This window comes from Antechinus flavipes, chromosome 5, assembly GCF_016432865.1.
Source record: "Antechinus flavipes isolate AdamAnt ecotype Samford, QLD, Australia chromosome 5, AdamAnt_v2, whole genome shotgun sequence".
Taxonomy (NCBI): domain Eukaryota; kingdom Metazoa; phylum Chordata; class Mammalia; order Dasyuromorphia; family Dasyuridae; genus Antechinus; species Antechinus flavipes.
The window spans coordinates 278,824,666-278,836,908 of NC_067402.1; the positions used below are offsets into that span (position 1 = coordinate 278,824,666).

At 40.1% G+C, this 12,243-nt stretch overlaps 1 protein-coding gene across 1 annotated transcript in view; it reads left to right on the plus strand.

Moving 5' to 3' along the window:
• The first annotated feature begins 6,646 nt into the window (after positions 1-6,646).
• Positions 6,647-12,243, plus strand: part of C5H12orf75 (chromosome 5 C12orf75 homolog) — a 42,038-nt gene continuing 36,441 nt past the window's right edge. The window contains exon 1 of the mRNA XM_051962505.1: positions 6,647-7,049. Coding sequence (XP_051818465.1) covers positions 6,647-7,049 — 403 coding nt within the window. The remainder of the gene's footprint in view (positions 7,050-12,243) is intronic.

Below are 12,243 nucleotides of genomic sequence, written 5' to 3' on the forward strand. Positions count from 1 at the left end.
TAGAAAATCCTGAGTTTGAATCCCATCTCAGATACTTAGTAGTTGTGTGACTCTAGGACAGAATCTCTGTCAACCCAGTTTCCTCATCTGCAAAATTGAAATAATAATAACACTTAGTTCACAGAGTTAGAAGAAGTGATCAAATGAAATAGTGTATGTAAAGTGTTTTGTGAACTTTTAAATGCAGTGTGTGTGTGTGTGTATTCTTATTATGTGGCTAATTACTGAGAGAATATTGAATGTGATGTCAGCTGAGGTTGCAATATTAAATGCTTTTTCTTACTTATTTTATTTTGTTTTAGGAGAGGGTAGAGGGGGAAAATTCCCCCTAAAATGATTATGATGTAGACAAGTCACCCATTGAACATGTGTTTTTTTTTTTTTTTGAAAAAGAAGAAAGAAAAGGGCTTAATTTGAAAATTATCCCCTTTAGAAATTTTCTCTGTCCAGATTTTCAGCAAAGAAGGCCAAGTTTATTTTCTTTGGCTAATGATTAAACACCCACTTCTTACCTTCCCTTTTTTTCTACTCATTTTTCAAGCAATTTAATCCTGACCCTTGTTATGTAGTGCTTAGCTAGCCATGGCAACAGAGCCATTAGTTAGGTCAACAGCCACTGAAATTAGAGACATTGTTTGCCAACCACAGTGTTAGCCATGCTGGGGTAGGGTGGGAATTCCATTCACTAGCTCATCTGATGAAGAAGAAGAACTTGTGGCTTATGTTCAGGAGTGGGGACGTTGTTAGAGTAAAGTAATCTGTTTTTCTAATGGATTTGCAAAGAAGTCATGTAGGGAGAAATAATACCCACCTAGGTCCAGCTGAAATGTTTTATGGAAAAAATTAATTCTGAGTGAAATTGAATTATACAAGTAATGCGATTTATTGGATAGAGTGTTGGGCGTAGAGTCAGGAACAGTGATCAAATCCTAATTGATGACACTATATAGTCCTGACACAGGGGCAGTTACTTACTGTCAGCTCTGGGCAATTCCTTAGGTCTTATCTATAAAGTCTTGAATGAATCCTGACCTGCATTTGAAAAGGGAGTTATAGCCCTAGGAAATTGGTAAAGAGTAAATCGTGAATCCTTTGTGTATTTGTCATATTTAATTCTAGAAAAGGGAAGAAATTGGAGCAACTAGGTGTGCAGTGGATAGAGCACCAGCCCTGAAGTCAGGAGGACATGAGGTCAAATCTAGGCTCAGTCACCTAACACTTTCTAGTTGTGTAACCTTGGGCAAGTCACTTAACCCCAATTGCCTCAGGGGGAAAAAAGGAAGAAATTTTTCAGAAAGACCATGAATGACAGACTGTGAGAAGGGCAAGTAACATGATACGGTTGGAGAGCAGATTGGCTCTGAAATTAGAAAACCATGGTTCAAATCCAGCCTCTGGTGTGTATTATCTGCATGATCTCAAGAAAGTTAATTAAACTCTCAGGGCCTCAGCTTCCTCATCTGTAAAATGAGTAGATTGGAATTCATAACCTCTGAGGTCCCTAACTGATACTGCAACCTCTATGGACCTCAGTTTCCTCATTTATAAAATGAGCAGGTTGGAATCCATGACTGCTAAGGTCCCTTTTAAATCTCTGATGTATAATTTTTTATGCTTCTGAATTTCCTTCCATTCTCTGATACAGAGAACCAGCTCCTTCCTTGTTTATCAAAATTCTCTATTTACATTTGAATTTGTAGCATGGCAATCTCTTGAAACATCCATCAAAACCCGATCACATGCTAAGCCTTTGTATTACATAATTCTAGAAAGTAATAAATGGGAAATGCTTATAGTCTGTATTATTTTGCAAGTTAGTTAATTGTATGTTTTAACTTTGGAATTTTATATATAATTTTATAAGGTAGGTGTGTGCATGTGTGTATGCCTATTGGTATTAAAGGGACTTCAGTTCAGTAGCTCAGAACTCCAGTAATTACATGTAAAGCTAATAACCTTCCATTTTTCATCTGCCCTTTTATGAAATGCAAAGCTGCAGTGAGCATTGGGCATCCAGGGAAAGCTGCATGAAATGCATCTGGGCGAGGATTATGCAGTGTACCTTCAGATCCATGTTTTATGATTGATTCATTTGGTGGTGGGGTAGAGGAGAGATACTCTGTTTACTACTTCATTGGAGAGAGTTGGAGACCCTGGGATGCTGGCTCTCATGGGGAGGGGTAGGATCCTTGCATGCTGCCCACAAGCTGTAATGATTGAGGACTATTTGAACTCAACCAGCATATCCAGTGATGACAACATCTCAGCCCTATGGCATAGAATTCCAAATCTGTCTGTGAACTCACTGAAGATTTCTGAACAGAGAACGATTTTGCTAAGTGTGGGAGGCAGAGAAGTGACACAAGGACCCAGGGTTCAAATCCTGTGTCTACCTGGATTGGTTTCGGGAAAAGTCACTTTACTTTTGAGCCATTTTCCTTATGTGTAAAGTGGGAATACTACACTATAAGACAACTTTTGCTGTTCAATCTTTTTTTTTTTTTTTTAAATCTTGTTCACGTTCAATTCTTTGTGACCTCATTTGGAGTTTTCTTCGCAAAGATACTAGAATAGTTTGTCATTTCTTCCTCCAGCTCATTTTATGGATGAAGAAACTGAGCCAACAGGGTTAAGTGGTCTTTTGTCCAGAGTCACACAGCTAGGAAATGTCCAAGGCTAGATTAGAACTCCTGAAGATGCATCTTTACTCCAGGTCCAGTTCTCTATCCACTATGGCGCCACCTAGCTGCCCATGAAACAAGTAGTAAAGATCAAGTGAAATAAAGTGGATCTTAAATATGAGCTACATTTATCAGAAAGGATTGAATTAAGATCAGAGCAGTCAAAACAGAAGTGACAAAAGTGAATGAAATGGACATTGGAAGCCTTTGTCAGGACTCAGTGTAGTTTATACATCATCACTTACAACAACAAGGGAAGTGAACCTAAATAAAATAAATAAATATTGGGAGGCAATGACCAGCAGCTTAGTGGATAAAGTTCTGAGCCTGGAGTTAGGAAGACCTGAATTCCAATGGCTTCAGACACTTACTAGCTGCACGACCCCATACGAGTCATTTAACCCTTTTTGCCTCAGTTTCTTCATCTGTAAAATGGACTGGAGAAGGAAATGGCCAACCATTCTAGTATCTTTGCCAAGAAAGCTCCTAATGGAGTCATGACTGAAAAATGACTAAACAACAACAGAAGAAGAAATATTAAGCTTCAAATTTCTATGAAATATAGGAATAGAAATTAGCTTTCATTCAGATACTAGAAGATTTAGTTACCTTCAATCGAGCTCTGAAGCCATGAATAAAGCTGCTGCTATCTTCTTTTCAAGGTCCTTCAGGGCCAGGGAAATACCTGTAAAATAACAAAGCAAGCACTGAATGTGATTGTAACATTCACCCAGTGGTATGGTCCTCCATTACTAGTTTCTTTCCTTGTATTCCTGTCTGCTTTTATTTTGAAAGCATTTAAATCAGCTCTTGTTTAAAGAAGGAAGGGCTGGGTTGGATAGTTTAATTCCAGCTTTCTTTATTCTCCTCTGTACAATGGACAGTCCTTCTACACTGGCCTCATTGCAGTTCCTCACACATGACACTCCATCTCTAACCACCCCCAAATCCCACCATGCCTCTGGGCTTCTGCAATGGCTCCTCCCCAGGACTACAATGTTCTGCCTCCTCAACTTCACCTTCTAGTTTTCCTGGAGCTCAAACACCATCTTCTATAGAAAATCTTTTCCTTCTGTCCCTAATCCCCCATTTCCCACTGTTCATACTAGGACTCTCCCCTGTGACATTCTTTATATCCTCTTGGTACTTAGATACTTTGATATTATTCCCCCATTTAAACGTATGCTTTTTGAGAACTGGGACTGTTTTTGCCTTATTTGTATCTTCGGTGTTTAGCATAGTACCTAGTATAAAATAGGTTGCTGTTGTTTAGGTGTTTTCAGTTATGTTCAACTCTTTATGACACCATTTGGAGTTTTGTTAGCAGAGATACTGGAGTGGTTTGCCATTTCTTTCTCCAGCCCATTTTACATATGAGGAAACTGAGACAGAGACAGTGTTAAGTAACTTGCCCAGGGTCTCACAGTTAGTATCTAAGCCAGATTTGAATTTCAGATCCACTGCTCTATCCACTGCCCCACCTAACTTCCTTCTAGGCAAACAGAAGTTAAATGACTTGTAAGCTAGAAAGCGTCTGAGGCAAAATTTGCCTTCTTTCCCACCACTGACATGGTAAGAAATATGATGCTTATTATACATATGCAGTCATGCAAAACATATTTCCTTATTAACTATGCCCGAATAAATAAAAACACAAGAAACTAAGAAAGTACCAAAAAATATATTTCAATCTGCACTCAAAGTGAAACCTTTCTCTCCCTGCAGGTGGTCTTCCTAGTTCCATGGTCATTTCTCTAACCATTATATCATACTATCTCTTTACAACACTTTATAATGTTCAATAAAATTATTTTTCTCTCTAAGTAAAATTTGGATGTGATAGAACTCTGTATTTTGCACTTCTTTAATGGACTTATGATGTAGATTGGAGGTAGTGTGACTTTTGACATTGTATCCCTTATCCTTAGTACAATGGAAATGTTTGTTGATTAGCATCATGTTTTGCAGTTATTTATTCTTGGGCCATTTCTATCAGACTATAAGCTCTTTGAGCACAAGGAGTTTATCTAAACTTGTCTAAACTCAGAAGTTCATCAATGCTCTCTCTGCACACTGTGAGGGATTAATAAGTGTTTGTTGAATCAAAAAAAGAAAAGAAAGAAAGTTGAAATCTCAAGAAGAAAAAAAAAACCAGACTTTATTCCCTTGTTTATATCAGCTCTCTACTTTCTTTGATCCGAAGTCCATAGGGTTATTTCTCACATTATATATTATCAGAATTTGGGTTCAAGTGAAACAGCAGCCAGTGTGGAAGAAATTTCTTATTTCTCATGTTTGGTGGAGGTCTAATGGAATGAAGGTCATCTCTTCTGCTTTCAGGCCAGATTTGGATTAGGAGCACCTCTGAATTTTGATCTGAGCCCCTGGAATTGAAGGGCAACAGGAAGGAGAGAAAATACTGGTCATTGTCAGGGGCACACATGATGTTTCAAAGTAGGGATCCGGAAAATTTTTCTTGGGTTGTTGGTTTATAGATGGTACAGTGCTTTTAACAAGAGCAAGCCCCAAATGTCCAGGTTTTTTTGGAGAGCTGACATATGTATCCCAAAGTATTCAGGAGTGGAAAAGGAATTGATTCTTTAAGTATTGGTTTGAAACCAAAATGTTCTACTCATGTACCAGACAACATACAGATGAAAAGGACACTACCCCCATATGTATTCATAGATGTATATATATATCTATAATAAGAAAACACATAACAAATGCCCCATATGCCTAGACTATATATCCACATACACCGTGACACAATTTATACACACACAGATTACACACATAACACACTATTTATCTATCCTGTAAATCTATATTTAGAGAATACAAAACCTACATGTGTGCATTACCCACAATGCATATGTTACATCTGCACAGAAACTACATATACCCGACACAAACACATAAACTAAGAATATTGGACTTAAAAGTCAAGGGTTCTGGATTTGAATAATGGTGTCAGCTTAGGTGAAATAGTCACCTTTTCTAAACCTCAATTCCTTCACCTTTAAAAGGAGTCACTTGGACTAGCTAAGCTCTCACCTCCATTCCTGTTTGAAACCTGTGAACCTCTGATACGTCTACATGAATGTCACAAAGACACAAGACAGCCACACTCTCTATACAGAGATCAAGCACAAAAAGTGCACGTGCACAAAATGTACCCCCATTGAATCTGTACACGTGAACACATGTACATGTGTTCGCTAGCACAGATACCACAAAGATACAAAAATTAACACGAGCACACATGTTCACAAACCACAATGTTACCACTCACACATACCCAATTTATATGTACCTCATGTACTTATCACTCTAGAAAATAACTGTGATGTGGTAATAATAGCTAGCTAGCATTTACACACGACATTTGAAAATTTTCAGAGTCCCATACAAACATTGTCTCATTTGATTTTCCCAACCATCCTGGGAGGGAGGTGCTAGTACATCATCCCTCTTTTACAGTTGAGGGAAGCCAGGTAGGTTGAGCTTAAGAGACTTGCCCAGGAGCACACAGCTAATAAATATCTGAAGCTGGATGGAAACAATTGCTTCCAGGCTCTCCCTTACACGCAAAGCACTCCCAGCACATCTGGAGACTCACACCATGGACCCACGTAGAGTGTACATGCATTAGACACAAGATCACACACGCTAAACCTCCCATTTCACCACACACACTCTAGACACGCAGGCCCACACACTCAGTCTACACCATGTCTATAAACTTGCTTACTTAGCACATCTTGTATATTCGGAGACATAATGCACCCGCAATACACATACTCCCCCTTCCACTCACTCAGACACACGCCCCCACCCTCTCTTGACACGTGCGCGCAGTATACACGCGCAGAAACCACGTATACCCACAAGGCGGGCTGCGCTGCTTGCTCGCTCGCTTGAGTCCCTTAAGGCACCCCTGGGTCTCCATCCCCTCCTCCCCCATGGAGCCGCCCCCTACATCTTCAAACTCTCGGCTCTTCTCCGCCAGAACCAATCAGCGGCCGCGGGGCCTCGGATTGGCTGGCGCCGTTCCCCGGGCGACGGGGCGCGGCCCGGGCTTCCCTGCTTCCCTGACCATCTGGCGGAGCCGGAGCGGGCGGGGAGTCCTGGTCCTGGGTGGGAGGCGGCTGCGGCAGCGGCGGCGCGTCCCCCTCCATCCTCTCCCTCCCTCCCGTTCCTCGCGGCCCCTCCTCCCCCTCGGCCGCGGCCAGACGCCGCCCGGCCAGCCGCTGTCCTGTTCCCAGTCCCGGTCCCCGTCCCGAGCGAGCGGAGCCGGAGAGGAAGCCCAAGCGGGAGCCATGGGCTGCGGGAACTCCACGGCCACCAGAGCCAGCTCGGTCCGAGGTGAGGCGGGCAGAGGAGGGACCCTCACCCCTACTCTCAACCTCCCTCCCATCCGAAAGGCGGGGAAACTGAGGCCCGGGGAGCGGGAGGAAACGCGGCATCCAAGGTCACTCGGCGCCCTAGGCAGGACCCGAGCCAGATTAATCAGACTACCCGTGTGACCTTGGACAAGTCACTCCCCTATCCCTGGGCCTCAGTTTCTTCCTCTGTAAGATGAAGGGGTGACCCTTCATGGACTTTGAGGTCTTTTCCTGCTTTCGAGCCAGTTTTCTCATCCGTGAAATGAGGGGGGTTGGACTAGTTGTATCTGAGGTCCCTTTCATCCTTAGAGCTGCGACCTCTCCGAGTGTTACTTTCTCCATCTGTAAAAGGAAGGGATGGGACCAGGGTGGGGGTTGTCTCTGAGCTTCTTCCAGCTGTAGAACTAGGACCCTCCGATTTGCTGATTCCAAGCCCAAAAGCTTTATTCAATGCACCATTCCCCACCCCATTTCATTCCCCACCTTTGGTTTAGGATGGGAAGAAAATCATGAGAAGGGGAGGGGGTAGAGAGCTATCCTCTCCTTTGATTACATTTCAGGGGCTCAAGGGATCATGGCTGAAGATTGCACGGGGTTTTGCCTGCAATGAAATTATGGATTGGGAGGCAGAGGCTCTGGGTTTGAGCCCAAACTCTGTCCCTGGGCTGCTTGCTATCTGGGTAGATTCCTGGCAAGTTACTCTTTCCCTGGTAAGGATTGGTTTTAAGATTTTAGAATGGGAAGAAAACTATAGAAAACACAAGACTTTGTATATAGTAGGCACATAATAAATGCTTATTTGAACTTGAGGCGATGTCCTTAGCCTCTCCCTCATTTTTTCCCAGCAGGAAACTGAGGCCCTTAGAGAACAAGTGATTTGCACAAATTCATCCAGTTAGTCAAATAAGACAATTCAGATTTCAAACTCCAAATTTTACCTTCTTTTACAGTGTTCTGGGCCTCAAGTTTCCCCTTCTGAAAACAAAGGGATTGAATCATTTACCTCTAGCTTGCTTTTCATCTGGAAATCTGTGATATATGACCATTCAGGGGTGGGAAAAGGAAGGATTGGTGTCTGAGATTAAGAGATTGAGAGTTTCCATGGGGTTTGAAAATCCTTAAGCTACAGAGGTGCACTAATGTATGTTACCTCATTTCAATAGGATCTTCATCATATTGAAATAAACCTTCTTTCTTTTCTTTAAAAAAGGGGGGAAAAGAAAATCCTATTGGGGGAAAACAATCCCTTCTTCATCCCGCTTCCCATTCCTCCTCATTCCCCTCAAACATATGTGCTCTGAGTTCCTCACACTCAAGAGCAGAACATTACCTGCTTTGGTGCCACCACTGGAAAAGTACAGCAGAGAAGTCCAGGATGATTTTGGTAGATGATGGGTGGGTAGGATTAGGGGAAAGCAAAAGACAAAAAAAATGACTTGTCAGCACTCCTGCTGCCTGTAAAGATTAGTCTCTTACAGTAAATGGGGTGGGAAGTGTTGTTAGTTGGAGATCAGACTTTATGGAAAAGATAATTAACTAAGTAGGGAAAATGAGTAGGATTCTGATTAAGAAAGAAGATTTAAAATTATTAGGGCTTTATTGGGATATAAACAATGTGTGAGAGAGCTTTTAAAAAAATTAACAGGGATTTACTGTTAATACTTTTTTATTTAAAACATTTCACTGACAGTTCTCTTTTCAACACTTGTTTTCGTTGGCAGAAGTTTCCCATAGTTCTGAGGGCCAGCCAGCTCATGTGTCAAATGACCTATTCTCAATTCTATCCTTCCTATTTTACCCAGCTAGCATCTTACGATTTCTTATAAGCAAAGTCTGCTTTGGGTGTTATCTATTTGACCTACTTAATTTTCCCTTTGGATGTCTGCTTTTAGTTCATTTCATTCAGATATGTCAAATGCCATGTCATAATCCGTCCAGTGTACGCAAATAGTAGCTTGCCAGTAAAATGTTTCACTGGTAGCCAGTTGAAAACTCTACCAATGATTTTGTGACCTTGGGCCAGTTGTTAATTTTAATTCACTCTTTATTTAGGGATACAATGAAAAACCCTGACCCTTGTTTTTTGAGGATCTTTAATAGGTTGAACTCAGACATTTTGCCAGTTAATTGGGGAAAAAATAATTCTTGTTGATCTCAATGATTACATATCTTGGTTCTAACTTGATAAGAACAAAGGATTTGGGGTCTTTCAAAATCTGTAGGAAATTCTAGTCTTAAAGTAGTAGTTGAAAATAGATTTTAACATGTATAATTTGATATAAAAGCATTGCTGTGAGAACCTTTGTCTATCCAATGAGAAGGATCTTAATTCTATTTCATTCCCTGTTAAATTTGCCTTGTGGCTTTCAGAAGACATGGGGGAGTGGCTATCCTAAGGTTATATAACAGAATGATTAACTCAGAGCATGGTGCTAATAAGACCCCATTTGATCTCTAAAAGGGACTGTTGGCTATATGAAAAAAAAAATTCTACTTCAGGGTCTCCGACTACACCTTTAATGTTGGCTAGCATTCTCACACTTACGAGCCCTTGGCCACACAGGAAAACTGGTTGGAAAAGTGTGGATGATTCAGTGCAAGCTTATCTCATACTTTAAGAAAACCAACATTTTAAAAACATTCATTGGTATGATGATTGTTTGCATTATACAAAAGACAAACTATTAGTTTCCATTAAAAATAGATCTGAAGCAATATATTTAAGTGATTGTTTTGAGATGATTAATTAGCAGATTGACTTGGAGGGAGGGAAAGCTACCAGTGTAGTTTTATTATTGGGAATGATATGAAATGATGGATTACAGTCTGTTTTGCCATTATGCTTTTTCATTTGATTTGCAGCTGAAAACTCCTTCATATTTCATTTCTCTCTATCAGAATATGAGCTTCTGGAAAGCAGAGACTTTTCCACTCTTCTCTTTAAATTACCAGAATTTAACATAGTGTTTTGCACATAGTAAGTCCTTAATAAATGGTTATTCCTTGGAATAGGGCATTTACAAATGCATGGTAGGAGCCACTTTGAATTGTCAGTCAAAATTGATGAAGTTTTTGTGTGAATTAAAAAGCCAATGGGAAACTGATTTGAATTATAAAAATGTGGCTTTCAAAACTTTTAATAAACTTACCCTTTAGATACAGGGGTCCTCAAACTATGGCCCATGGACCAGATGTGGCAGCTGAGGACGTTTATCCCCCTCACCCAGGGCTATGAAGTTTTTTTATTTAAAGGCCCACAAAACAAAGTTTTTGTTCTTACTATAGTCTGGCCCTCCAACAGTCTGAGGGACAGTGAACTGGCCCCCTATTTTAAAAGTTTGAGGACCCCTGCCTAGAATGTGAAGGGAAATACATTTTTATTGGGAGAAGAATGTAGAGAATCAATCCTGTTGGTGAATGGATCATTAGTGTCTTTTGTTGTTCATGAAGGTTGATACACTTTTAAAAGACTTTTTCCTAGTCTAGTTTTCGATCTGCCAGAAATGACTTTATATCCAAAGAATAGGCTAGGAAGGCTCAGTGTAACATGAAGGAAAAACAGAGTGAACAGAGAGTTATTACATCACTTCTTTGATGAATCTGCCCTTGCATCTAAGAAGTCACTTCCCAAACATTTCCCTGTTTGAGAATCAGCTGGCTGGCTGGCTTCAGGGTTTGCTCATCGTTGCTTTGATGTTGTCTGTTGGCTGGTGGTAGAGAATTCATTTCCAGAAAGGAAATGGGCCATGATGAGAAAAATAAGTTGGAAAAAAAAGTAAAGAAAAAGCACAACACAGAAATACAAACGCTCTTCTCACTTGAAAGTTTTATCATAAATACCAAGTAAAGTATTAGCTACATGTTATTTTGAGGCCTCAAAAGTACATGAAGGAAATTAAATCATTTTCTTCAGTAGGTAGACTATTTGGACTGGAGTCACTAAGACCTGAGTTCAAATTCTACTTCAGGTACTTGTTAATTGTGTGACTCTGGGCACCATCACTTATTCTCTGTCTGCCTCAGTTTCCTCAACTGTAAAATGGAGATAACAGTAATGCTTGTGATGTGATGTAACGTGAATACCAGAAGAGGTAATATTTTTAAAGCTTTTAGCACAGTATCTTGCACATGGCAGGTGATTAATAAATATTTGTTCCCTTCCCTCTCCTTCTGCCCTCTGAATAAAAAAAAAAAAGTAACAACCTTTAAAAAGTTTTAAACTGCCCCAAGAATCAGATAGTTTGAGATTTATAGTTATACATTTATATCTGTCTGTCTGTCTATTTATCTGTCTGCCTGCCTGTTTGTCTATATCTATCTTCCTCCCTCCCTGCTTCTTTTCCTCCCTCTCTTCTTTCTTTCTTTTTCTTTTCCTCCCTTTTCTTTTCCTTCCTTCCTTCCTTTTTTCTTCCTTCCTCCCTTCTTTCTTTTTGTGTCTTTTTCCTTCTCTTTCTTTCTTTTTTTCCCATCCATCCATCCATCCATCTATATACATCCAAGATATTTCAGAAAAGTCTGCACTTAATGTTCAAATACCTCTAAGTGCAAGAGTTATTTTCCTTAAGATTGTCACCAAAACCAACATTATTTAGAATCTTATGGCTTGCGATGTGCTTTAAATATATTAGCTCTTTTAATCCTTACAGCAAATTTGGGAGTTGTAGATCTTATCCTCTTTTTATATAAGAAAAAACTGAGGCAGAGAATAATACCCACTGTATCCCAGGCCATTGTCAGGTGTCTGGATTTTTGTCTTCTCATAGGGTTTCGATGACTCTGGAAGAGGGAGAGAGGCTGTCAAATTTTCCAAGCTCTGCCTCACATAAAGCCAAATTCACACACAAGTCAAGACATTGCTCATTGTGATGTCATAGGTCCCCTATGAAAATGAAATACAAACAACAACTAGTATGTGTCTCAGGATACAAACTCAGGTCTTCCTTTTTCCGAAAGGACATGTTCTATCCACTCTGCCATCTGGCATCCATAAGTGTTTCTACATTTAATTTAAAAGGAGCTATTTTCTTTTTTAAAAAATAAATTTTTATCATTGTATGTGGCAAAAACAAGATTATATGAAGATAAATTCTGATGGATGTGGCTTTTTTCAATAAAGAGATGATTGAGGTCATTTCCAATGATCTTGTGATGAAGGGAGCCTTTTACACCCAAAG